Source organism: Lynx canadensis, chromosome C2 (assembly GCF_007474595.2).
Source record: "Lynx canadensis isolate LIC74 chromosome C2, mLynCan4.pri.v2, whole genome shotgun sequence".
In the NCBI taxonomy this organism is placed as follows: Eukaryota; Metazoa; Chordata; class Mammalia; order Carnivora; family Felidae; genus Lynx; species Lynx canadensis.
Genome location: NC_044311.2, coordinates 116,397,972 through 116,425,716, shown reverse-complemented (window position 1 = coordinate 116,425,716; position 27,745 = coordinate 116,397,972). Strand labels below are relative to the sequence as shown.

Here is a 27,745-nt window from a genome sequence, read left to right as displayed (position 1 = left end):
AGTCAGTTGAACGTCCGACTTTGGCTCAGGTCATGATCTCACGGTTCATGGGTTTGAGCGCCCTGCGTCAGGTTCTGCGCTGATAGCTCAGAGCCTGGAGTCTGCTTTGGATTCTGTGTCTCTCTCTCTCTGCCCCTCCCCTGCTCACACTCTGTCTCTTCCTTTTTCAATAATAAACATTAAAAAAATTTTTTTTAAATCTGTAATTTGCACAAAGTACACACTTCTTTTTATTAAGATTGTACAGATCAAAATATTCCACATTAAATACAATTGTAAAAGGTTGAAGAGACATCCAAAGTTTGTAGCTATTGTATTTTCAACACTAAAAATGTCTCAAGTATAGATTGACAATATGAAATACAATCTTGAGTGTTATGCTAAGTGAAATAAGTCATACAGAGAAAGACAGATACCATATGTTTTCACTCTTATGTGGATCCTGAGAAGCTTAACAGAAGACCATGGGGGAGGGGAAGGGAAAAAACAAGTTAGAGAGGGAGGGAGCCAAATCATAAGAGACTCTTAAAAACTGAGAATGAACTGAGGGTTGATGGGGGGGGGGTGGGAGGGAGGGGAAAGTGGGTGATGGGCATTGAGGACACCTGTTGGGATGAGCATTTGGTGTTGTATGGAACATGATAAATTTCATATTAAAAAAAAAAGAAATACAATCTTGAAAATAAGATTTTATCAGCATTTATTAATTTATCCAACATTTATTAAGTACTTCATATCAGAACTTTGCTAGGCATTGCAGATACTAAAATATATATGAAATGCTCCTTGTTCTCAAGGTCCTCAGGGCAATTGTTTTAAAATGCGGCAAGAATGTGGTAGTAGAATAGAGTACAGAGGGAACAAGAGGAGGGACACCCAACTTTGGTCATGTTAAGGATGGAGTATGGGTGTAACAAAGCAAATTTTACAAAGTAAGCAACAGATAAATACTTAAACTGAAGAGGTTTTTTCTAATAACCTTTCCTAACATGGAAGTAGTTTAGCCTCATAAAACATTTGAAAAATACAAAGAAATATAAAGCAGAAAATAAGCCACCCATTGAAACTTAAACCAACTTAACTTCTTTGACTGCATATAGTATTTATAATAGAAATCAGAATAGAATTCAGTATCTTTGTCTATTTAATTTATGATCATGTTAATTATTATTTTTAAAAATTTGAGAGAGCGAGCATGTGTGTGTGCACAGGAGGGGCAGAGAGAGAGACAGAGAGAGAATCCCAAGCAGGCTCCATGCCATAAGCACAGAACCTGATGCTGGGCTGGATCTCATGAACTGTGCGATCATAACCTGAGCCAAAACCAGGAGTCAGATGCTCAACCGACTGAGCCACCCAAGTGCCCCATGAACATGTTAATTAGTAAATAGTCTTTGAAAATATACTTTTGAAATGACTGCATATTAAATCCCTCATTCATTCATTCATTCATTCAGGTAGTTAGGAGTATCAAAGACTTTCTTATGATAGGATATCATAAATGCAAGAAGTAGGTATAGGTACAAAACATCCTAGTGGAGGGGCGCCTGGGTGGTTCAGTTGGTAAAGCGTCCGGCTCAGGTCGTGATCCTGTGGCTCGTGGGTTTCAGCCCCATGTAGGGCTCTGTGCTGACAGCATAGAGCCTGCAGCCCACTTTGAGTTCTGTGTCTCCCTCCCTCCCTCTCTCTCTCTCTCTCTCTCTCTCTCTCTCTCTCAAAAACAAATAAACGTTAAAAAAGAAATCCTAGTGGAGATTAAAACATCAGCCTTTTCAGTGATCCAGGAAGAGCTTGCTAACTCTCTGGGAAAGGAGTTAGCAGCTGGGCTGTGATCCATTTCTCTTGATTTCTATGGAGGCACTCCCATGGAAAGAAAGAAGGCAGGTGACCCAGTTAAACATGTTGATAACTGACCTCCTTGGTGAATAGACTAATGAATTTTGCTGTCAGGAGAACTCCTACTTATGTCATTTTTTGAGCAGAATATCCCTGATTATGATTGTGGTAAACACAGCCTAGAATCTGTAGATTTGTGAGGCACAGCTTTCTAGAGAACGTCATACAAGCTTTTCAACTCCTTAAGATATATTAGAAATATGACATCTCCCCATTGTGTGAACTTACCTGTGAACTTTGCTTAGAGAACTCATCTCTTATCTGAGCTAGAAAACATTCTGAGCTAGAAGCTCTGTTTGAGCTATTCTGAGCTATAAGCAAGACTGAGGTAGCCACTTTGGATGTCCCTGCTTCTTTTGTGTACTTTGATTACTTGTGTACTTGAAATTATTAATAAATCTTGATAGTAGGTAGGTTCATGAGAATCTGATTTGACAATCCAGTCCTTTGTATTAGCTCACCCTAAACCCCAACCCGGTGCCTCTGATGAAACCTCTTATTCCAGTCCCACATCTAACTCTTAGAATTCATTCAACTAATCAGCAAACACTTAAAAAGTAAAACCCCTTCCCCTTTATATCCTGTGCATTGAAACATGATTAAAAAGATGAAAGGGTAGGACTTGTGCCAGAGGTTAGTCAGGTCCAAGAGAACAAGAAAGTTTGTGATGTTCCATGAATAGTGATTTTTCCATTTTGGCTCCATCAGTAGTAAAAATAATAACAGTGGATACCATTCATTGACTACATTAGCTACTTCTCCTCCTTGTTTGCAGAGGCTCAAGTAAGTAGGTGGAGAGTCTTGCATTGTTTACTCCAACAAAATGCCTACCCCTGCCTTGTAGGTGGAGGAGGAAGAATCTCCTCTTTCTTCATAGAAACATGTGGCAAGGATGGTGACAGTTCTCCCCTAACCATATATTCTTTCTAGAAGTGTTTATTGAGTTCCTTTTATGTTCTGGGCACCAGTGGTAACACAGGGCAGATTCAAATTTTGTTTGAATTGGCTGCTATTATTTTGTAGGTAATTAACCATCCATTAATTCTGATTTAGGAGTTTCATGTCTTCTACCTACATCCCTGTAACTGGCATGCTACCTGTGTAACTTGCAAGAAGGATGAACATCAGTCCCTTCACAATTTTGTGGCACAAATATCTCCTCCCATATTGTGGCATGGCGGCTCACCCTTTCACTCTTCTTGGTGTTTTGGTTCTTTTATTTTTGTTTTACAAGAAGAGTTTATTGCTTTTTGTGTATAATTTATTACATCTATGTCTTCTTTTAGGATTAATGCTTTTTTGTGTGCCCTATTTTAAGAAGTCTTTTCCATACCTCAGATAATTTCTTGTGTTATTTTCTGGAAGCTTTATTTTTTAATTTTTACACTTAGGTCTATAATCCACCTCAGCTGATTTTTGCTTAGTAGTGGGAGGTAGGAATCTTACTTTCTTTTCTTCTGTCTTTTCCTTCTCCATTCTTCATTTTTTTTAACTTTGTGCATGGATACTTAATTTTCCCAACAGCATTTATTGAAAAGTCTGTCCATTTGCCAGGAGTCTGTAGTGCTACTTCTTTTGTAAATCAAATGTCCACATTAACATCAGTCTGATTTCTGTTCTATTCAATTGCTTTATTTATAGACCCAACAGCTAATGCTATACCATGGCATTAATATCATAATATGTAGGCACAGATATTCCCTTGTTGTTTATTTCATTCTGTTTTGTTAAGAGTATCCTGACCATTTTCAGTTCTTTGCATCTTTATATACATTTTAGAATCAGCATTTCAAGTTTCATGAAAAACTTGTAGGGATTTTGATTGGAATTACATTAAGTCTACCAATTCAGACAGTTTTGACATTTTCCTGCTATTTCACAATATTGAGAAATTTATTAAGTCTAAAAATTTATAGATTCTTTTGGATTTTCAACAAAAACCCTCATGATTCTGTAATATGTAGAAATATATATAGGTGATTTTTTTTTCTGGATTCTGTGTGATATTTTGCCTAGGATTTTTTCCATGTGTGTTCATAAGTGAAACTGGCCTATAAGTTTTCATTTTTGAAACATTCTTAGAGTTTAGAATTAAGGTTATAGTAGCTTCATAAAATGAATTGAAGAGTAGGTTCTCATTTATATTCTCTGGAACAGTTTATGGCAAGTTGAAAGTATTTTTTTCCCCTGAATATTTGATAGAAATTGCCGTGGAGGCCATGATGGGCCTGGAGTTCTGTGGGAAAATTTTTGACCATTGATTTAGTTTCTTTAAAGGTTACAGGACTCTTAAGTTTTCTCTCTCTCTTTTTTAATCAGTTTTATGAGAGTTTGTTGTTAGTAATTTTCCATTTTATCCAAGTCAACAAACTTATTGACATAAAATTGTATACAGTATCTCCTTATTATCTTCTTAGTGTCTTCAGGATTTAAAATGATGTTCTCTTTTATTTTTGTTAATCAGTCTTGCCTGAGGTTTGTCAAGTTTTATGTCTTTTCAGGATCTAGTATTTAAATTTGTTCATCTTTTTTTTTTTTTTTTTTTTTTTTAATGTTTGTGAGAGAGAGCGCACACAGGTGAGTGGGGAGGGACGCAGAGAGAGGGAGACAGAGAATCTGAAGCAGGCTCCGTGCTGTCAGTGCACAGCCTGACTACCTGACATGGGGCTTCAACCCATGAACCTGTGAAATTATGACCTGAGCCAAAGGCAGACGCTCAACCAACTGAACCACCCAGGCACCCCTGTTGATCTTTTTTTACTGTGAGTTTGTTTCCAGTTTCCAAACATATGGGTATTTTTTGGTTATCTTATTATTTTTTAATTTTTATTGTGATCAGAGAACATATGCTATATCAGCCTGTTGTTTTCCTCTAAACAATTATTTACAATAGTGGCTTTTAAGCTTTGCTCTATAAAGACATAGGGATTCTGTAGCACTGTTGTAGGAGCCATCTTGAGGGGAGGGAGAGGGATGACTTATACTACGCTAGATCCAACTAGAGGCATATCTTCATCTGGTTAAACTTGTAGGTTGTCATTTGAAGAAAGTTTCTTTTTACTAAAGAAAAAAAAAAGTTTGAAAAAACTTTAAAAGACCACTTAAATCTGTAAGAAGGAATCTGTCTTCATTTATAAGCATGTTTGCCATGAGCCAAAATTTAGTCAATTCTGGTGGTTTTCTTCAAAGCTTTTCATTAGTTCTTTTTCTTTGTATGAGTGAAGAGACAATATTTGATAGTAGATTAAAGACCCTACATAAAAGTTAGGCAGACCTAATGTGGTCTGTTGTCACTCTTCCTAACTTAAACAACACAAAACTGTCTTCCTTTATATTCAGTCTCAGCAGAGAGCTTTTCTTTTTTTTTTATTTCTTTTTTTTTTTTTTTTTTTAATTTTTTTTTTTTTCAACGTTTATTTATTTTTGGGACAGAGAGAGACAGAGCATGAACGGGGGAGGGGCAGAGAGAGAGGGAGACACAGAATCTGAGACAGGCTCCAGGCTCTGAGCCATCAGCCCAGAGCCTGACGCGGGGCTCGAACTCACGGACCGCGAGATCGTGACCTGGCTGAAGTCGGACGCTTAACCGACTGCGCCACCCAGGCGCCCCTGCAGAGAGCTTTTCAAACTTAACCAACCCTCCTGTGTTCATCTTAATGAGGTAATTAACAATTGAGAAAATATACTAAAGATCTCCAAGTAGAAATGTATAAGAAATGTATTAAAACTTGTTTATAATTTATTTCAGGAGTATCTAGCATCTTTTATCACACCACTCTACCACATATAAAAATACTATATAAAAAATATTCCTTCTTCAAGGTAAAAAGTTCTGCCAGTGGAGAGGAGATAATTATCAGCATTATTTTTGTTTCTTAGGTTGATAAAGGAATAGCTGCTGGGTATGGCATCTCTGAAAATAGCAAGCTTGGTCATGTTTCTCTATCTTGAATTTGCAGAACTTCTTTGATAATAAACAGTTTGATATCTAGAAATTTGATTACTTACTGTGAGCATAGTGAAGGGTACCCTCAAGGCTTGTAAAATAATACTTTTAAAACTGATGATAGCACTAGGTAACTATCAACCCAGAAATATCTGTGTTTTAGATGCTTAAAGTATCTGAAACTTAATTTTGAATCTGCATTTATTTGATAGATTGTACATGAGCTTCAACTTTTCACCTTAATGTTTTCTTTGGTCATAGTACATAATAGTGGTATTTGCTTTCTTAGACTGCTATTTGCCAGCAGAAATAGCTGATACAAACAGAGTGGAAATGATGAGAAACAGGCCATGGAAAAATGAAAGAAATAAGGAACAAAAATAGAAAAATTCTAAAGGAATACTAGAAGCCAACAATGTAACATGGGAAAAAAATATGGGATGATAAGGAAAAATAAATGAAATGGAAATATCCTGAAATACTCAGAGGAAAAAATGATACAAAAAATAGAGGAATTAAACTTTTAGGATTGTGGGGGGACAGAAAAGGAACAACTTAAACATAAAAGCTTTGTGAGCTCCTAACAGTTGGCTAAAGTTGTGGTTTTATTATTTGTTAAATTACCTTGTAGTAATTAAAATATTTAGTATATCAAATTAGGCTAATAATTTTTTTTAAGACTAGATTTATTTTCTTCCTTTTAAATCCAATTGCCTGCCCCCCACACTAACTTTCTCTGTTAAATTTCCCTTATGTGTCCAGAAAGACAGTGTCAGGGGTAACCTTCATTTTTAAGTATGTCTTAATGGTATTTTTGGTGTCTGAAAGGGTTCTGGTATTAATTCCAATGTGGTGGTTGGGGGGGGCGGAGAGTTCTTGCCCACACCACTAAGGAATTCTCTGTGATATCAGCTAGGTGTCCTACAGTTTAACTCAGTCTGACACTCTCTACCTGCTGTGTCACCTCCCACAGGTTCAGTCCCACAGGGCTGCCCCCACCCACATTTCAGATGCCACTTACAGGTCCAGGTTTGTCACCCTGCTTTTAAACAATGGGCTATAAATCACAGGTTCCCATGACCCCCTTGTTGGTTCCGTTTGCTAGAGCAGCTCATGGAACTCAGAGAATACCAATTCTATTAAAGAAGACAGAATTAGTAGATACTGGTAATATTAGAGATATCTTCTAAAGATAGAAGATAGATATTGGTAATATTTTATTACCAATTCTATTAAAGAAAATGATAAAGGATACAGATGGACATCCAGATGGAAGAGATGCAGAATGTAAGGTATATGGGAAAGAGCAAGAGCTTCCATGCACTCTCTGCTCATGTCGTTCTCTCCCAGCTTCTCTACATGTTCACCAACCCAAAATCTCTCTGACCTAAACTGCTGGGTTTTTATGGAGCCTTTATTATGTAGGCATGGTTGTTGATTAAATTGTTTGTCATTGGCAGTTGTTAAATCTTCAGCTCATCATCCTTCCCTAGGGATTCGAGGGTGAGGCTGAAAGTTCCAATCCCCTGGTCATATGACTGGTTACCCTGGAAACCAGTAGCCTTCTTTAGCTGAGGTCCAAAGTCATCTCATTAGTGTAACAAAAGAAACCTTTGTTACAATCACTCTTAGGAAATTTCAAGGTTTTAGGAGCTCTGTGTCAGAAAAAGGAATGAAGACCAAGATCACAAGATCTTATTATATATTATATATCACAAGATCACAATACCACATATCTCAGTTTTAAAGTAGTGGCCATGGTTTTCCCTATGGAAAGTCAAGTTCATTTACTAAAATTTACCAAACTATTCCATTCAATCAGAATTGAGACCACAATTGTTATGTAGCAACCTTCCTTAATAGATTATTTTACTTTTTTTAGGAGTTTATCTACCCCTGGTAGCAAGGGAAAAAACCTTCCATTTTTATAAATATCTCATTTTTATAAATTACTTGTTGGCAAAAGCTTTATTATTTTTTTTCCAAATAAAGCCTCTGGCCTCTAACATTTCCATCTGTTCTACAACATGAGAGTTGTAGTTTGCTTGAGCTGTTTGTTCCCTATTCAGAATTTTTGAGTGTTAGTTGCAATGAAGCGTATTTCTTTTGTTTTACACTGAAAAGTTCTCTGCCTGAGCTACCTCTTAATTGAGGTGGCATTCATTCATTCATTCATTTATTTAATGAATATATTTTGAGGACATACTTTCCAGTTGTGCTATACATGAAAAAGGCAACAATGCATATCATATAAACCCTGTTTTCAAGGAGCTGAAAACTTCTTGCTTGGGAAAAATAGAAGAGGAAGGAATTTCATGGGAAGTCAGTGGAAGTTTCGGAGATTATGTGAACTTTGAAATAGGTCTAGAAGGATGAATAAAAGTTTGATCGAAAGGAAACTGGAAAATAATTATGTAAGCATTAGAATTTACTAAACACCTAGAAAGATGAGGCAAAGAATGAATTTTAACTCCTTTACTGACTTGATAGTTACTTACACAATATTGTCTCATTCTACAGGGAACAAGGTATTCCTGACTGACTGTTAGTTAGGGTTTGGTCAGAGAAGAATCTCTAAGTGAAGTAAGGGATCTTCTAGGAATTAGATCTTACTGAATCCATAGAAGCTGGTTAAACAGTCTGTAGAAGTTGTGTATAATTGTGCCTCTACTTCTGGTGTGGAACCTGAAGTTAACCAGGGCTAGTAACCAGCACACAAAGTGGGGGGGGGGGGAGTACAAAGACACACTAGAACCCAGAAGGACAGAGTAGCCACGTTTTTCTAGCACCAGAACCTTCATAGGTCTCTTATCACCTCTAAGCATCTGTTTATAATGATATGGGTGATCTGCAGACTAGCACGTGCATTTCATTATGGAACTGCACAGGAACATGGTCTAGAATTCAGGGAAGCTGAAGGAAGAACCCATAATTGCTGGAGGAGCTACCCCCTACCCCACCTACAAGTTGAGCCAGTGGATCTTTAACATGTGCATACACGAGGCTGTATGTGCGTTCAAGGAATTTTGACAGTTACATAGGCATGTGTAACCCACAACCTTATCAAGATATAGAATATTTCCATTGCCCAGAAAGATCCCTGGTGCTTCTTCAGAATCTATTTGCTCCACTCACCAAAGGCAAATGTTGTTCTGACATCTCTTACTGTAGATTAGCTTTGCCTGTTCTCAAACTATATAAAATGTAATCAAACAGCATGTATTCTTTATTATCTGGAATTTTTCTCTCAGCATGTTTTTGATATTTATTCATGTTGTGTATATCAGAGTATGTTCCATTTTATTGGATGAGGTGTGAAAGAAACATCTTTGTTTTTGGACTAAATCCCACTGTCCGAATAAGAACATTTGCTCAGAAGTGCTAGAGCGAGGCTTGGGGCCACTGTCTTATCTCTGCAAGAGCTGCCTCTTCAGGAATACCTTTTGATCACTGCTTTACTTTGGGGCATGGAATCTGTCGACTCTTTCAACCCTAGCAAGGCCCAAATTATCGAATTTCTTTGTTGATTTAGATTATAACCCATGGGCAGAGAGCCTTCCTTAGGAGAGCTGTATTCCTTCCAGCGCTCCTTCCAAATTACTGCGATCTTTTCAGAGCTTTCTTTCATTAACCTAGAGTAACATTTTGAGATTTTGTTCTAGTCACCCTAGAGTTCTATAAGCTTTGTTTAGCATATGGTCTATCTTCCAAGATATGATAAACAATGATTTTATTAAATGTTTTTCTATGGCATAATAAGGGTTACTGGCTGTATTATTCTGGGTTCTCCAGAGAAACATAGGATGTGTGTATATATACAGAGAGAAGGAGTTTTTTTAAGGAATTGGCTCACATGATTATGGAGGCTGGCAAGTTCAAACTCTGCAGGATGAGTCAGCAGACTGGAGATCTAAAGAAAAGTTGATGTTGTGGTTCAAGTGTGAATGCTACCACCTGGTAGAATTCCTTCCTACTCAAGAGAGGTGTCAGTCTTCTGTTCAGGCCTTCTGTGACTGGTTGAGGTCTGACCTCATTATGGAGTGCATTCTGCTTTACTCAAAGACCACCAATTTAATGTTGATTTTACCCCCAAATACCCAGAATAATGTTTAACCAGATACCTAGGCACAATGGCGTAGTCAAATTCACATATAAAATTAATAGTCACTGGCTTTCCAGCCGGTAGTATTGTTTGAACATGCCCCCTATTGCCTTCTTACTAAGCCAGTTCTACATTTTAGATTCTGCTAAAGCAAGTCCACGTTTGGTGCCAAATTCGGTATAAGATCATTTTTTCTTGTAATCTAACCGATAGAGAAAGAAATAGACAAAGGGAAAGACTCAAAATAATAGTGACTTAAGTGAGTAAAAGCCTGAGTAGGCTTCTCAAGGTTGTTCCAGCAATCAGTTGATTGCCAGAGTCCATAATCATCAGAGATCCAGGCCTCATCTTTCTTCTATCTCATGCTCCAAGGTGGCTATTCCAGCTCTTGCTGTTTAATCTGCATTGCAACTAGTAGGAAGGAACAAAAGAACATACCTCACATTACTTCTACTCACATCTCCTGGGTCATACTTAGTCCTATGACTACCTTTAGTGAAAGGCAATTTAGGAAACTGGCCTTAACTGTATCTAATTAAAAATTGCATTACTACAGAAGAAAGTGAGAACTGGTATTAGGGAACAGTTAAAAGTGTTTGTCACAAGTTGGAAATCCCTTGATCAGATAACAATAACATTGGGAGGCTACAAAGATTTACAAGAATACCCTTTAACAAGAAAACCAATTTGGAAGAATTTTACAGTAGTCAAGAATTAGATGACAAAGGCCTTAACTAACTGATTAGTAGGGAGATGTGTGGTTAGATTTGCAAGATAATTTCAATGGAAAATTAGTAGAACTTGGTGATTGATTGGCTCTGGAGTGGGAAGGAAAAGAAGGTGTCAAGGGTAACACCTCGGTTAACAGCATGAACTGTAGAGCTCTATTGCCTGGATTTGAATCTTGGTTTGTGTATTTACTGAGTGGCCTTGTACAAGTTGCTTAGGTATCTTGCCTTGGTCTTCTCATCTGCAAAGTGAGAATAAGAATTCATGTCTCAAAACTTAATTGAAAGATTGAATGAGATAACATGTAACACATCCAACTTTAGGAAGAAGGGAGCCTGGCTGGCCCAGTCGGTAGAGCATGCGACTCTTGATCTGAGGATTGTGGGTTCAAGCTCCATGTTGGGTGGAGAGATTACTTTAAAATCTTTAGGGACACCTGAGTGGCTCAGTCGGTGAAGCATCCACCTTTTGATTTCAGCTCAGATTATGATCTCACATGGATCCAGCCCCATGTCGTTGAGCTCTGCACTGACAGCCTGGAGCCTGCTTGGGATTCTCATTTTCCCTCTCTCTCTCTCTCTGCCCCTCCCCTGCTTTCTCTCTCTTTAAATAAATAAATAAACATAAATTAAATTAAATTAAATTAAATTAAATTAAATTAAATTGAATTAAAAAAAATAAACCAAGGATAAAATTCTAGGGAAGACTTATATTTAATGGATAGGAAGTAGAGGAAAGGTGGATAAGGAGGCTGAAAGGGAACTTTAGACTTTTGTAGAAGGAGGAGTGAACAAAGTGTCCAGGAAACCAAAGTTGGGGAATGTTTCTTGAGGTTGAGGATGAATGACAGAATCAAATAGTATGGTAAGATCAAAGCTGAAAATGAACCTTTTAGTCTGGTTTTGTAATCATTTTATCAATAAACTTCTGAGGAAAATATTATTTTTTAATGTTTATTTTTGCGAGAGAAGGGGGCAAAAGTGCATGTGTGCGAGCGGGGGAGGAGCAGAGGGGGAAAGAGAGATAATCCCAAGCAGGCTCTGTGCCACCAATGCAGAGCTTGATGGGGGGCTTGAGCCCACAAACCTCTAGACCATGACTTAAGCGGAAATCAAGAGTCGAATGCTGAACCAACTGAGCCACCCAGGTGCCCCAGGAAAACATATTTTTATTTAAGGCTGTGTAAATAATATTTGGCTAAATTAATTTCCAGATTCTTTGGAATTTGGAGTACTTACGAATTATTCCAAATTATTTGGAATTTTAACGGAGTGACTAACTCAGAGGTTCTAACAGTTGAGTGTAGTTTGTGAAAATTCTTTACAACTATGATTTAGATGTCAGACTGGCGAAGAGGTTCAAATTATGTGTCAACATGAAGTAATTGCTTTCATTTAGCTCATCATAAATTCTGTGCTATAGCACTTGAATAGGCGAAGGTTGTATATTCTATAAAAGGAACAGGTAGCCAAGAGTTGCAGGTCATAGTGCCAGACCTATTAATTCTTAGTTTCTTCTTGTTAAAAGTACCTGGAAGTCTATGATTATTCCTCACTGAAGGTGAGTATGTGGGACAGTTGAGATGACAAAATGCATGCATGTGGCATGCTCTGTCTTATTGCCCTAGATTCCATACTTATTTTAGCAGTGGTAACATTTGCTTCAGGGTATATAGCAGTGGTAAGGCTTGCAGTCCTTTTCCTGGTATTAGATTAGGATAACAGTCTTCGTGCTGCATTAATTAACTGTGTAACTTTGAGCAAGTCACTGAGTCTTTGTGACCCTCCATTTGATAAATTGGGCCAGACTGTTTACCCTGTGCATCTCATAAGGTTTTATTAAGACTCCATGTGTGAGGTGCTCTTTAAATTAAGTACCAAATAAACATAAGGAAACATTACTAATTAGACTGATCACTTGTCCTTCACTTGGCTAACATAGGAATCAACATCTCATTTGATTCCTGGACCAAATCCATATTCCCATTGATTCAGGAATATTCTCTTTTATTCTAAAAAAAAAAAAAAAAAGTAAAAATTTCTTCACAGAGGAACATGTGCTGTGTGTGCAGTGTCCTCTGGAAGCATTTAACCTTTTCAGTTTTGGATTTAGTTTGTCATTTGAGTAGTAAGATACAAAGACTGCCAGTAGTATCATACGTTTCTCACAGTATTAATTATACAAATGTTTTTCTTTTCTGTACAAGTTGCTAGTAACCTTATAAAGTAGTATTAAATAGAATCTCTGAAATATGAATTGAATATTAAATGGTTACAGGGGACCCATTTCAGGATTGATGCTCCTATGCTCATTTAAAATTTTTAAAATTAACTACATTCTTAGCTGGTTTAAAAAAATGTTTAATACTAGAGTTTCTAAGAGGAAGGGAATAAGCTTGATAATATTGTGGCAATAAAGGAATCTTTAAGTCCATTTTACTTGATTGCTTCCCTGTATTTACATCTGAACGGATGGTAGCTATTGCCTTGATGCTTTAATGTTGGTAGAAGGGAAGAGAGGAAAGATGAAGAATAAATATATTAATCACAGTAATGTTTAGCTGTATTCTTAATTTTTCAAAAGTACAGACATCTATGATTGCTTTACTTCTACACCAGAAATTGTTGTAAGAGGGTCAGTGACTGTCACTTCAAACACGTTACAAGGAAGACATACAAAGATGTTGTTTATCTCCTGATAGTAAATCATGAGGAATTAATGAAAGGGGGAGAGAATCACTTTCTGCTTTGGTCAAAAGATGGCACTATTGCCGCGCTGATTATTTTCTTCTGCAGTTTGGTTCACTCTTTTTAAATGCAGAAAACAGTTAAATTTAGTGATCTAATTAACACTGACCCTCCCAACAGAATGCCAGATTTCTAATCAAGGACCAAAAGAATAGACCAGAAAAATGGAATTTGTATTTTAAAAATGTGTTAGGTTGTTTTAGGAGCTATTCAAATAACATTCTCTGAGATTCAGAGATTTGCCTTAGGAACAACAGAACACCCTACATCATGTTTTCAATTTTGGTTAAGTTAAATAAATACCTTCAGTTTGGAACTTTGATAGCTGCCAGGGTTCCAAGACATGTTAGTTAGGGGTGTGTGTGTGTGTATGTGTGTGTATGTGTGTGTGTGTGCGTTTAGTTTTTCAAGGTCATTGAACTTATGCTTTGATTAAGGAAATAATACATTTTATTTTCAAGGTATGACAGTCAGGTAATGATTTTTTTTCCCCCACTCAGCCATTACATACTTTACTTCTTGGTAGCTGGAAGACTATGTGGACCAGTCTGTAAATACAAAGGTGATCTCCCTTCTTGTGCTGGGAATGCAATGTCCTCTCATCTTATTTCTTTTTTTTAATGTTATTTTATTTAAAAATATTTTAATGTTTATTTTTGAGAGACAGAGCACAAGCAGGGGTGGGGTATAGAGAGAGAGAGAGAGAGAGAGAGAGAGAGAGAGAGAGAGAGAGAGAGAAAGACAGAATCTGAAGCAGGATCCAGGCTCTGAGCTGTCAGCACAGCCCGACACGGGGCCCTGAACTCATGAACTGTGAGATCATGACCTGAACTGAAGTCAGATGCTTAACTGACTGAGCCACCTAGGTGCCCCATTCTCATCTTATGTCTAAGCCAGTACCTTACATGGCTCTTGGGGCTTAATTCTCTGTTTCTCTTTAAGCAGATCTTTCAAGGATAAAGAGATTCAGTGAAAAGCAGTGAACAAAATGACAAAATAAACTCCTGATAAAAAGGCTTTATTATTGATTGTACAAAGTGTTCTTTAAAAATACAAAAAATACAAAAAGAAATACAAAAAATAAAATAAAAAATACACATGTACAAATCAAAACACTTTTGGGGAGAAGGGGGAATCTTTGGTGTATTGAGAGAACACAAAACCAATTTTTTTTCTTACTTGATGTTAGAATAGGAAAACACTGATGGACTCTTGTATACAGACTGCAGACGTACTTATCTGATGCTTTTTAAAGTTAAGATTTTAATGGTTTACTTTTAAAAGTAATTAAATTAAGCTTTCATCAGTTAACGGTGTGGCTAATTTATCATGTAGATATAGTACAGAAGATATTTATGTAACTTTGCACTGTAACTCATTTGAATCTAAAATACAAGTCTGAAACCTTAGTCAAAATCATTGAGGCCAGATATGTTTCAGAATTCTGATTTTTTTTGGATTTTAAAAAGGTAATGTAGTAGATATTTGGTATGTCACCCACTGCCCCCAGTAGGGTCTGAGGCCACACCCTGTCATCAAACATTAATATGTTTTCAACAAAACCTAGGAATAGTTATGTCACATGGGCTAAGTCTTGACCATAAATAGCCTCACATCAATTTAGGTCAGATTTTGAAGCCAAATGAGTCTGCCACAAACTTATAACAACTGTAGGTTGCAGAGCATTTGGATTTCACAAAGGCATGTACAAGAGATAGTAGACCTGAAGTATCATTCGGGTATATTCTGTGAAGTGCCAAAAATCAGCTAAGGTTTTCTGTTTGTAAATGGGAGAATTTAGTTTAACATTTTATTCTTAATTTCATGGCTTTTTTAAGAATATTTTTTATTTTGTTTTTAATTGCTTCATAAACTAGGTGGTTCAAGCACAAAATGCTTTTCAGCTTATTTCATAATATACTGAAAGACAACCAAAGATTTGGAGACAGTAGTATAGCCAATACCTGCCATAAAGCAACAGGCTATCTAGCATAGGTTCTGTGGCAAGAAAGCCATCATTCTTTTTCTATTAGGAGTGCTTGAGGTAAAAGCATTTCCCACTTTATTCTGTGCTATAGTATTAATACCAGCTTTATTTCCTACAACAGTGTTGTGAGGTAGAATCTTAATTTCTTATTTCAAGTAGGATTAAGCGTGATAACCACTTAGATTGGAGGTTTCTGAAGACAATATATATGTTTCAGGGATATGATAGAGGGATTATATTATGTGGCATATCTGCTTCCTTTAGAAGTACTTCCCCCAGTTCTGCATTATAGTTAGGCATTGTGTATTCAGTAATATAGCTAACCCAAGATAATGTCTACTAGTTTCTATTTCACCTTAAGGTATTAGGTTAGCCTTCTACCTAATCTGATCAAAATAATACTTCCGCTCCATCTATTAGAGTCAGTCATGACATCTTTTTCTGCCTTCTGCTGGCAAGTATAATTAGCTCTGCTGACCATCTCTCTAGCATCTGTTATAATTCAGTGGTAAATAATGGCAGTCTTAACACAACTTGGTTTGTAGTAATTCGATGCAGTAGAGTTAGTGTTCTGTCATAGATGAAAAATATCCCATTACTCAGGTTCTTGTTAAGCTGTGAAATTTACAGTCATTGAGAAACCACAGGGCCACAGCTCATCTGGAAAAGGTTAGCAGAGGATACCATTATGCCAAAATGGATGTTGCTTAGTTAACTTAGTTTTCTTTCCTATTATTAAAAACCAAAAAAAGAAAAAGAACTTTTCATGGACAGAAATTTACACAATCATAGAGAACCTTTTTGCCTTCTACCAGACCCCAGAACCAACATGTCTTATTTTTCTTCTCTAGTCCTGACTTACGTATTTATATGGTCATGACCACAGCTTTGCCAGTTTACTTGTATTATTCAAGTCTCTCTGACTTCTAAATGTGTTTTCCCTCTCTCTGGAATTTTAAATTTCTTACTGGGCTTGTTAAGATCTACTAAGCAGTATCTTTCTTCCATTCTGATTGTAATCATTTCTGTCTTGAAGCATCACACCCTTCTCCCACCATACTGTCTAAAAAATAATATATAGTCTTTTTATGATTGGGATGAAGTAATAATTACTTGGTTCTTATGGACTGTTTCAAAGTGTGAATTATTATAGAAGCAGATGATTTATCCTAGACACAACTATAGTAGGCAAAGTAGTGCATATTTAAGTACTTATATTTTAGAAGTGTGTTAATTTTCACTTAGTATATTGTGAAACACATACTAAATTAATTTATCAAGATGCCAATACCAGAAGTATTGGTTTTTAAACCATTGAACTAATCTGATTATGCAGTTGTTATATACTGTAGCCTTAACTAAAATTAAGTACCTGTTGCCATTTATGTGTCAAACTGAAGAAACTATTATATGTTTTGATAAATGCTCATTATAAAGATATCTTTATACTTTACAATAATTCCCAGCTGTCTGAACCTTGGGAGTGAGTTTTTTCACATTATCTATTTTCCTTGATTTTTTTTTTAATGTTATTTATTTTTGAAAGAGAGAGAGACAGAGCATGAGCAAGGGTGGGTCAGAGAGAGAAGGAGACACAGAATGCGAAGCAGGCTCCAGGCTCTGAGCTGTCAGCACAGAGACCGGCACGGGGCGCGAACTCACCAGTCATGAGATGGTGACCTGAGCCAAAGTCAGATGAATAACCAATTGAGCCACCCAGGCACCCCTTCCTTGATCTTTTAATACAAAATCATGGTATTCTTGAAATCTATAACTACTACAAGCAAAAGGACAAAAATGGTATACAAACAACCATCAGCAGCAGCAAAATAGCAACAACCATTTTACAGAAATCCCTAAGTTTGCCCTGTGGTGTTGAGATTAACCCAATTTGTAAAAAGGCCTTTGTGTTGCCACATACAATTTCTTTCTGTAGAAATTAATGTGACCAGTTAACTTATACCAACCTAATTTTAGAAACATAAGTTATGAATGTTGGAAACAAAAAAAAAAACCAGAAGAATTAGCCAACATTGTAGAAATTAATTAAATTTCCATTAGGCCAGGAACATATTGTTTGTAGATGATGAGGCTTCTGTGTACTTTTGTATAATTGTAATAAGAAAGAATCATACTTACTTGATTAGGCATTGGCTTTGCTAATTGTGGAACTAGGAACAAAGTCCTTTTAGTGGGGGTTTAAAAGATCTCCATTCAAACTGTGTATATATCCCTTACACAGTAATCTGAGTTTTTTAAAGAAAATCTTATACCCATTGCTATAATCAGAAAATGATCCAAAATGAGTGTAGTTGTAATTTATGCAGTTTTAGAAAAGTCTGCTAATACCTTAGTAGGTTACTGTAAAAGAAAAATTAAAAAAAAAAAAACCTGTCACTAGGTGTGTATTAATTTTTTATTGCTATAACAAATTACAACAAAGTTAGTGGCTTAAGTAACACAAGTTTATTATCTTACACTCCTGAGGGTTCTAAGTTCACAATGAAGGTGCTGGCAAAGCTGCATTCCTTCTGGGTGCTCTAGGTGAGTGCTGTAGACTGAACATTTGTGTCCTCCCAAATTGATGTTAAAATCCTAATCCTAAAGGTGATGGTTTTAGGTGGTGGGGCTTTGGGAGGTGATTAGGTTATAAGGGTGGAGCCCTCATGAATGGGTTTTGTGTCCTTATAAAAGAGACCCCAGAGAGTTCCCTCAGCCCTTCTGCCATGTGAGGACACAAGGGCCATCAGTGAACCAGAAAGCAGGTCCTCACCAGACACCGAACCTGCTGGTACCTTGATCTTGGACTTCCTACCGTCAGAACTGTGAGGAATAAATGTTTATTGTTTAAGCCACCCAGTCTGTTATTTTTGTTACAGTAGCCTAAACAGACTAAGATGCAGGATTGCTTCTTTACCTTTACAGTTTCCAGAAGCAGCTCACATTCCTTGGTTTATGGTCTTTGGCCAGCAATCCTGTCACTCCTGCCTTAGCTATGGTTATCAACTCTTCCTCTGACTCTCCTGCCTTCTTTTTGATTTCGAAGGATTTGGGGGATTACATTGGGCATACTCAGATAATCCAAAATAATCTTCCCATCTCTAGTTCCTTCATTTAATCACATCCGCAAATACCCTTTTGCCACTTAACGTGAGGTGTTTAAAGGTTCTGAGGATTAGGATATGGACAACTTTGCCATGTGGCCATTATTCTTCCTACTACAGGCTCTACACAAATGTGAACACAATGGTTCACATGTCTGGTGTCTAGATAGGAGCCTTTTGTGCGTGTGGTGGGCGGAGGGGGGGGGCGGATATTTAGGGCACAGTGAACAGTTAAAAGGTAAATATAAGAAATTTTTTAGACACTGCCAACAAACACTGAAGGTTAAATAGGCTTTCAGTGGTAAGAAATTCCCGAAATATTTTTTAATCAGTAAACGAATACATGAAGAGCCTAGAAATTCTGAATACCATAAAATTTTAGTTATCTGGAACCTCAGGGAATAAGTTTTCTAGAGAGTTAATTCCTTAAGAGTAAAAAAAGAAAAAAAAATAACTGACATCTGTAGGAACATTTTTGATATTTATCCTACTGTCATAGCTCCTTTAATTTGTATTATCATAGAAATACACATATGGGTAAAAATTGAAAATAAAAATGAGCTTTTACTTAAAGGAAATTTACTCCTACCCCTCCTCCCTCTTTCCCTAGTCTTATTCCTCACAGGCAACACTTCTAATTATTTCTGTTCTTTACTTATTCTGTACATAACTCCCAAACCTCTGACTAGTACGTTTAGCTGTCATTTCTTAACCTAACAGCCTTGGACGTTGACTACTGACTTCTTGCTCAGGTTTGTCTCACTTACGCCACCCTTACCTCTTCACACCACACTCTACACCCTGAGTTCTTACCCTGTTCTCGTTTCTTCTTCGTTCAACCCAGAAACTTAGTACACTGCATGCTTATACTTATGCTTCTTGTTCTGTTAGTATTGGAATGTGTCTCTGGCATACTTCAAGCTTTATTCTTTTTTGCAATAATCAGGCCACTATCTCCTGGTTTCTCTCTTTGTGTTACAAGAATATTTGTACTCCCATTCTGCCTTCCATTTCTCCCTCCCTTCTTCCCAATGTCTGTAGCTTTATGTTTGGGTTGGACAGTATTCTTTCAGGGATGTAAAAATCTGTTCTGAAGCATTACTAAGATCAGTCTATGCAATGATTCTGAACATTGAAGACCCATAATCAGTGTATGTTAATTCTGTAAATATTGTTCATTGCAGAATGGACAGATACTTTGGAATTAAATTTTCTTTTCTATTGCTTCAGTGTAATGATCAAGTGCCACTGAAAGGAAAATTTTCCTACAGTCCAGTTTGATGGGAAAATCTCTCTCTCTCCTCTTTTCCTCCCTCCCCCCAGCCCCAGTCTAGTTGCATATACCAGATCTTCAAGGTTTTCTTAGTTTTCAGTCATTTCATCTCTTCATCCCTTCTCACTTCCCTCTAATGATCTCCCTGTCATTCTAGCCTGGAGTAGTTACCTCTAGGGCTCCTGAGTAGTCATCATTCTGGGCTTCACTCCCCTCACTGCTTTTCTGTGTTACATTTACTATTTTCAGTACATTTCTCCCCCTTTTTTTTAAAATATTTTTTTAATGTTTGTTTATTTTTGAGAGAGAGACAGAGTGAGAGTAGGAGAGGGACAGAGAGAGAGGGAGACACAGTATATGAAGTGGGCTCCAGGCTCCAGGCTGTCAGCACAGAGCCTGACACGGGGCTCGAACTCACGAACTGTGAGATCATGACCTGAGCCGAAGTCGGACGCTCAACCGACTGAGCCACCCAGGGGCGCCCATTTCTCCCCTTTCTTGATTGAGCTCCTCATTTTGCTAGAGGTAAAATTTTTGAGTCATCAGATATCTGAAAAGTTTCTGTATTTCTCCTCTATATTTATTTGACAGTTTGGCAGTAAGTAGCATCCACTTTAAATTGCTTTTTTTCCAGGGTTTGGGGTGAGCGACACCATTGATGCCAGTCAGTTTCATGAACCCTTATTGGTGACCCATTTTTCTTTCTGGAGGCATTTAGCATCTTTTGTTCTTGAAATTCTAAAGTTTAACATTAATGCATCTAAGTATGGATTTTTTTTGTTGTTGTTGTTCATTATAAGACTGAAGCTTTTACAGTAATCTAAGACCTTCTGCACCCCTCCCCTCTTGGCTTTCTGATCTCATCTCGTCCTGCCACCCCCTTGCCCACCTTGCTTTAGCCACTCTAGCCCCTCTTTCCTCTTTCCTCAAGTATGCTATAGGGTCTTTGCACTGGCTATTCCTTTTGTGTGGAATGCTCTTCCCTCAGATATTTGCATGGCCACTTCCTTACCTCCTCAGATCTTTGTTCAAATGTCACTTCCTGAATGTCATCCTGTTCCAACTACCCCATTTAAAATTGCAATCGTCTCCTCCATCCAAACTCTTCTAACCCTCTTATCCTGTTTGAATTTTCTACATAGAACCTATTGCTAGATTAAAAAAAAAAAAAAAAAAAAATAGGGGCTCCTGGGTGGCTCAGTCGGTTGAGCGTCCGACTTCGGCTCAGGTCATGATCTCACGGTTGGTGAGTTTGAGCCCTGCATCAGACTCTGTGCTGACAGCCTGGAGCCTGGAGCCCACTTTGGATTCTGTGTCTCCCTCTCTCTCTGCCCCTTCCCCACTCATGCTCTGTCTCTCTCCCCTTCAAAAATAAACGTTAAAAAAAAATAGGCAACCTGTGATATTGTGAAAATATATTTGGTCTTTGTTCCTGAATCCTGGCCAGAGCTCCTAAAACTTTTGAAATTTCCTCAATGGTAAGAGAGATAGGAACATCTATTGTTATAATGTTTGCATTTTGTAAAGATGAAAGGAACTTTTGTTATTGATAAACTTTTCTCAACCACACCTTGGTTTATGTTAATGAGGTGGCTTTTGGAAAGTTTCTAAGGACTTTCTGGGAACCACCCGTGTGTTTAGAGGGTTGGAACTTTCAGCTTCCCTCCCATCTGCCTCCCCTGCCAGAGAGATTGGGTAAAATCACCAGTGGCTAATGTTTCAATCAATAACACCTCCTTAATGAAGTCTCCATAAAAAACACTGAAGGGATTTGGAGGGCTTCCAGGTTGGTGAGGAAGAGGTGCTGGGAGGGTGGCATGCCTGGAAAGCCCACAGTAAATCTGTACCCCTTTTAAAACTCATACTCTTCCATCTCTGCAACTCTACCATCTGGCTGTTCCTGAATTGTATCTTTTTATAATAAAACAGTAATCTAGTAAGTAAACTCCTTTCCTGAGTTCTGTGAGCCATTCCACCAAATTGTTGGACAGGGGTTGTGGGAACGTTTAACATATGGCAGGTTAGTCAGAAGTGGCCTGGATTTCCGGTTGTCATCTGAAGGGCACCCTTGTAGGGCTTAGCCCTTAACCTGTGGGATCTGATGCTAACTCCAGGTGAATAGTGTCAGAACTGAGTTAAGTTGTTAGACATGCAGTCACTGTTTTGAGAGACTTAGAGGATTGTCTGGTGAGGAAAAAATTCACAAACACACATATACCCATATACAGTAAAACCTTGGTTTATAGGCATAATTTTTTCTGGAAACATGCTTGTAATCCAAAACACTTGTATGTCAAAGCGAATTTCGAGAACCGTTGGCTCAGTTGTGATCATGTGACATTCAGCATCCTGTACTACTTGTATTGCAAAACATTGCTCATTTATCAAGTTAAAATTTATTAGAAATGTTTGCTTGTCTCATGGAAAACTCGCAGAACAAGTTACTTGCAGTCAAGGTTTTACTGTATATGTTGTGTGTGTGTATAAATATATACATATATATGTACATACACATATATAGAGAGAGAAAATGTGTGTGTATATATATACATATACACATATACATACATATATATGGTTTAGGTTTATGGTTTATATGTATGTGTGTGTGTATATATGTATTTGTTACACACACACTCACAAGTTGTTTTTGGTGAGTATATACTTTGTATTAGTTTTCTAGGACTACTATAAAGTACCATAGACTGTGTGGCTTAAACAACAGAAGTTTATTTTCTCATGGTTCTGGAGGATAGAAGTCTGAGATCAGGGTCCCAGGGTTGGTTTCTTCTGAATCCTTTCTGGTTGGCTCGTAGATTATCTGTCTTTTCCTTGCGTCTTCACGTGGTCTTCTCTCTGTAACTCTGTGTCCAAATTTCCTCTTCTTATAAGGACACCAGTTACATTGGAGTAGGGCCCACCCTAAAGATCTCATTTTAAATTAATTACCTCTTCAAAGACCCAATCTCCAAATACAGTAAGATTCTGAGGTACTGGGGTTAGGACTTCAAATGAATTTTGGGGGGGACACAGTTTAGCTCATGACATACTTACTATTGATATTATTTTTTTAATATTCTATCTCCCCCAGCTAGAGTTAGCTTCATGAAATCAAAGGGTATTGTTGTTATAGTTGTTGTTGTTCTATTTTAATATATACCTAACTTCTAGAACAAAGCACAACATAATAGATGCTCAATAAATAATAATTCTAGCCTACTGATGAGTTCTTTCTAGCCTACTGATGAACACTCCTTTTATCTCTGGAAATTACTCTTATTATTTCATTGATTTAATGTCCCTCACTACCAGTTCTCTGTATTACCTTTCTGGTATTCCTGTTAATTGAAATTTGGATCTGCTTGACCTTACTTGTCTCATTTTCAGTCAATCTGTTCTACTTTTTTAGAAGAATTCTTCAACCTTAACTTCCAAACACTTCTACAAAATATTCTTTATCATGATGAACATGTATTTAATACCTATGAGCCTTTTCCTTGGTCCTGTTCCATGGCATTGTGTTACTGTTCTGTGGGTGCTGTATCTTTACTGATCTTTCTGCATTTATTAGGTCTTATTATGTCTCGTTTTCTGAATTTTCTGTTTTTTCCTAGGCCATTTTGTTGTTGTTGTTCGTTTGTTTATTTTGTTCTTGCTCTTACACATTGCTTAAGCATTTTTCAACTGAAATTATCTGGCAGGTTGTACTTTTTTCTTTAATGGGACAATAAAGTACTAGGAAGTTTATTATAGGGGTGGGATTTTTTGCCTCGTGATGTCACCTTATGAGAAGCTGGCAGTTACCCTGCAGGTTCTCCTCAAGGTAGAATGTAGAGGTCTTTGGATTCGGGGACAAACACTTACAGTGACTGTCTTAGGTCTCCCGAAACAATTTATTCAACTTCCTTAGACAAAAACTTTGCAACTTTTCTTGGCTTCCTGACTTGCTAAGTAGGGAGTATGGTTTCTTTGTCTTTTTTTCTTTTTTTAATGGTGATGTAATTTTTTAAGTTTACTTATTCATTTTGAGAGAGAGGGAGAGAGAGCGCACGTGCGCTGGCGAGGAGCAGAGACAGAGAGAGAGAATCATGACCCGAGCAAAGATCAAGTGTCAGATGCTTAACCAACTGAGCCACCCACGTGCCCCTCCATGGTTTCTTACATATGCTTTGAATCAGTGTCTTTGTTTTCACTTTTTACTCCCATCACATCACCTCTGGTATTTCCTGGTCCCAAACTCTTCTGTAGTTCAACAGGTCAAATTATGCCCTCTGTGGCTGCTGTCCTCACCATGAGAGGCTCTTTCCACTCTGGTGAACTGCTGCCACTCCCCTGTCTGCATATCATCTTTCAGAAATGTGTTGAAATCTTTTGTTAGTAATTCTGTCCTATTTATTTTATTGTTTTGAGTCTGTACTTAAAAATATACATATGTATATATTTTTTACCTTACTGTTTAAGTGTGTCTAGGAGGTTTGAGGAAAGAAAACCTTGTCATCAGTTTCTTTGTTTTGAATTAGAATTCTTCAATCCTTTAATAATTGAAAATAGGGAATAGAATTTGAACTAGTTTTGATCATGTGGGTAACCTCATTTATTGGCCTGTGCTCTAGTTTTTTAAATACAGATGTGAGACATGGGGCTGTCTGTAGACTTAAATCTGGTACAGATTCTAGAACATGGATTTCTTAAAAAAAAAAAAAAAAAATCTTGAGTAGTAATTGCTCAGAGGTTATCACCACAGCAGCAGAACTAAGACTTTCTAGTTTTCTCTCAGGAGATTCCCTTACCTCCCACTCCCCTCTTATTATCAAGGCTTTGTGTCATGAACTTTTGTTTACCTTCCAACATCCTAGTTCCCTGTTCATGCTCCCACATTGTTTCAGATGAAGAGCTGTAACCCCTCTTTTCTGAAGCTAATAACTTTTTCATTTGCAGTGTGAAGTCCTGGGACTGTTCTCCTGGATCTGCATTTACAATTATGTTTAAGTCTTCCTCTAAAAGAAATAAAAAACAAACAAAAACCACCTTCCTTTCCATCTTTTCTCAAAGCTACATATTCATTTGGTGAAGCTGCCTTTATTTCCTTTCTAAGTTTTGCTTCCCTTTAAATGTAGGTATTCTCTTAGTGTCTGTCTTTAGTTTACTTATTTTCTTTCTTTCTTTTTTTTTTAAGTCTGTTTATTTTGAGAGAGAGAGAGAGAGAGAGAGCGAGCGAGCGAGCCAGGGAGGGGCAGATAGGGAGAGAGAGAGAATCCCAAGCAGGCTCCACACCATCAGTGTAGAGCCTGATATGGGGCTCGAACTCCTGAACCGTGAGATCATGGCCTGAGCCAAAATAAAGAGTCAGACGCTTAACTGAGCTACTTAGGCACCCCAGACCACTTATTTTCTTCTCTTTTCCTGGGAAATCCTATTTACTACTATGACTTCAGCTATCACTGAACCTTAACTCCTTTCCTGAAGTTCAGATGTTTTCTTCCCACCTACCTAGTAGTACCACTCAGTATATTCAAAGACAAACCCATTACATTAACAGCTCTGAGCTGTCTTCACAGAGCTCGATGTGGGGTTCAAACTTACAAACCATGAGATCATGACCTGAGCTGAAGTCAGATGCTTAACCCACTGAGCCACCCAGGTGCCCCACCCATCTTCCTATTCTTAAAAAAAAAAGAAAAAGAAAAAACAAAGCAAGGAACCTGTCAAACACAACTGCCTGTTTTTCCCATGTTGATTAACCTGATTATCATTTTTCTCAAGTCATCCAGGGATACATTAGAAAGAAATAGTTGTAAGGCTAGAAAATATCCAAAGTTCTTGCAGCCTGAATCAGAGTAAGGGTAGTTTCAAGTATATAAGCTTCCTTGACCTGTGACTTCATCTGTTTCTTTTAATGAATCTAACCAAACTTCTCCATTTTCCTGATGACACACAGGTCTGCAATTAAGGCCTTACGCCCTGGAGGGTTACTTGTGTACTCTACATGCACACTTTCCAAGGCAGAAAATCAAGATGTCATCAGTGAAATTTTAAACTCCTACAGTAACATCATGCCCGTGGACATTAAGGAAATGGCAAGGACTTGCTCCCAAGACTTCACATTTGCTCCCACTGGCCAGGAATGTGGACTCTTGGTGATACCAGATAAGGGCAAAGCCTGGGGCCCAATGTATGTGGCCAAATTGAAAAAATCATGGACTACGTGAAATTGGTGACTTGCATTTTGTAAACCATGTCAATGTGTTATTTATTTGTTTTCCTGAGCTCTTTCTGTTTTAACATTTAAATAATTATGGAGTCATTTTCCCTGGGTCTGTTTGGAATCCTATTTAGTTAATACTTGGCATCTCAGAATTTAGGCTTGAGAATTTTCCAGGTGTATTTTTTTCCTGAAAATACATCTATAGCACTGGTTTAAGGTGTTGCAGATGGTGTTTGTTCTGTATAATACATCTCCTGTCTTTTAGGTTGGCATTTTGTAGTTAAATTAGTCAGAATACATGGTTTTATGCATAATGTGTTTAGGAATACATTCTATCCATGATGTTGGTGCTTTGAACATTTAAAAATGCACATTTCCTGGCCCTTTCATAATTTTTCTCCTTATCAAATATACAGATTCTTTAGAAGTCCCACCCCCTATCCTTTTTCTGTAAGAACTGATAGAATTCTGAGACTAACTTCTTAAGCAGCACTATTTCTAGTTCTAGAAAATAGGTTTCTTATTTGCCACATTGTTTTCTGCTAAGGACTGTCTTCTGTTTACTGCAAAGGTCAGTGACTCTATTGACACCAGCTTTATTTCTCCACTTTTTTTTGTATTCACAAATACAAATTGAAAGGGTAATTATGTTGAAAGGCTGTTAGAAACAGCAGATTCACATGCGCAAGTTTGACTTTCGACATTCAGGTTGTAGAATAATGGAGTCTATCCAGCAGGCTATAAAGCAGTACTTGAAACAAAACAGAATGATTAATAACTACAATAACTTGAACTATATTTGGAGAGTTTTGTTACATAATTGCAGTCATAATGAGCACTACAGAATCTGATTATCTTACCGTTGCAATCTGGAGGGGCTTTTTATTTCACTCTGCTATGAAATGTTATATGAGAGTATGATGTCACATATTAATGCACAAGAGGGAGATGCCTAATGAGAGTGGATTATACTATTACCAGAGCCCAAATACCATTTACTGAGTGACTCTTTCTGTTTACATATATCTGGGAATCTTGTATACATTTCTGTATATGAACTTAGGGTTTTAGCTTCAGGTTTGGATCATGTGTTTTCTCTAGAAATTACTTCACTTAGAGTCCAAATGTACTTTTCCAACTATTAAAAATTCTGCAGCATACTTCAAAAAGAGAATATCTATTTGGAAATTAACTTAAAAAAATAAACTGACTATAGAAATGGAAAATTCTGCTGAAGCTGAATCTTTTGAATTTGTTTACTATAATCTATGCATTTTAAACTACAGATCTGCTCATTAACTGGTTTTTTTTTTGGTATGTTTCTTTGTTTTTTGTTTTGTTTTTTTTTAATTTGCAAGCATATATAACGAGTTTCCTATAGCTGGGAATGAAAAACCAGATCTCTTGGACTCAATGAAATATACTGGATTAATACAGAAAATTAATGATAATGAAAACTTATTATTTATTTATTTAAGTTTGTGCTTGTTTTGTTTTTTTTTCAGTTTGAAACCCTGTCTTCAGTTATATAGATTTAAAAGTGCTTTATTTCTCTGTAGGTTAATCACAAAGTAAATTTTCACAGTGCACTTTGTTGAATGTCATTATTTTTCCATTATGCCTGCCATGAAGCCTAATCTGAATACTCAGTGTGCATTGGATTTGACCTTCCTGTGATTACTGAAAAATGCAAATAGAGGTAGGTGTGTTGTGTGTTGTGTGTGTGTGTGTGTGTGTATAACTTATGTTATTATTA

The 27,745-nt window shown here is 37.2% G+C and overlaps 1 protein-coding gene across 1 annotated transcript in view; it reads left to right on the top strand.

Moving 5' to 3' along the window:
• The window catches only part of NSUN3 (NOP2/Sun RNA methyltransferase 3), a 60,265-nt gene extending 32,962 nt beyond the window's left edge, over nucleotides 1-27,303 (top strand). The window contains exon 6 of the mRNA XM_030330182.1: nucleotides 25,723-27,303. Within this exon, the coding sequence (XP_030186042.1) occupies nucleotides 25,723-25,993 (271 nt within the window). The 3' untranslated portion in view covers nucleotides 25,994-27,303. The remainder of the gene's footprint in view (nucleotides 1-25,722) is intronic.
• The last annotated feature ends 442 nt before the right edge of the window (nucleotides 27,304-27,745 follow it).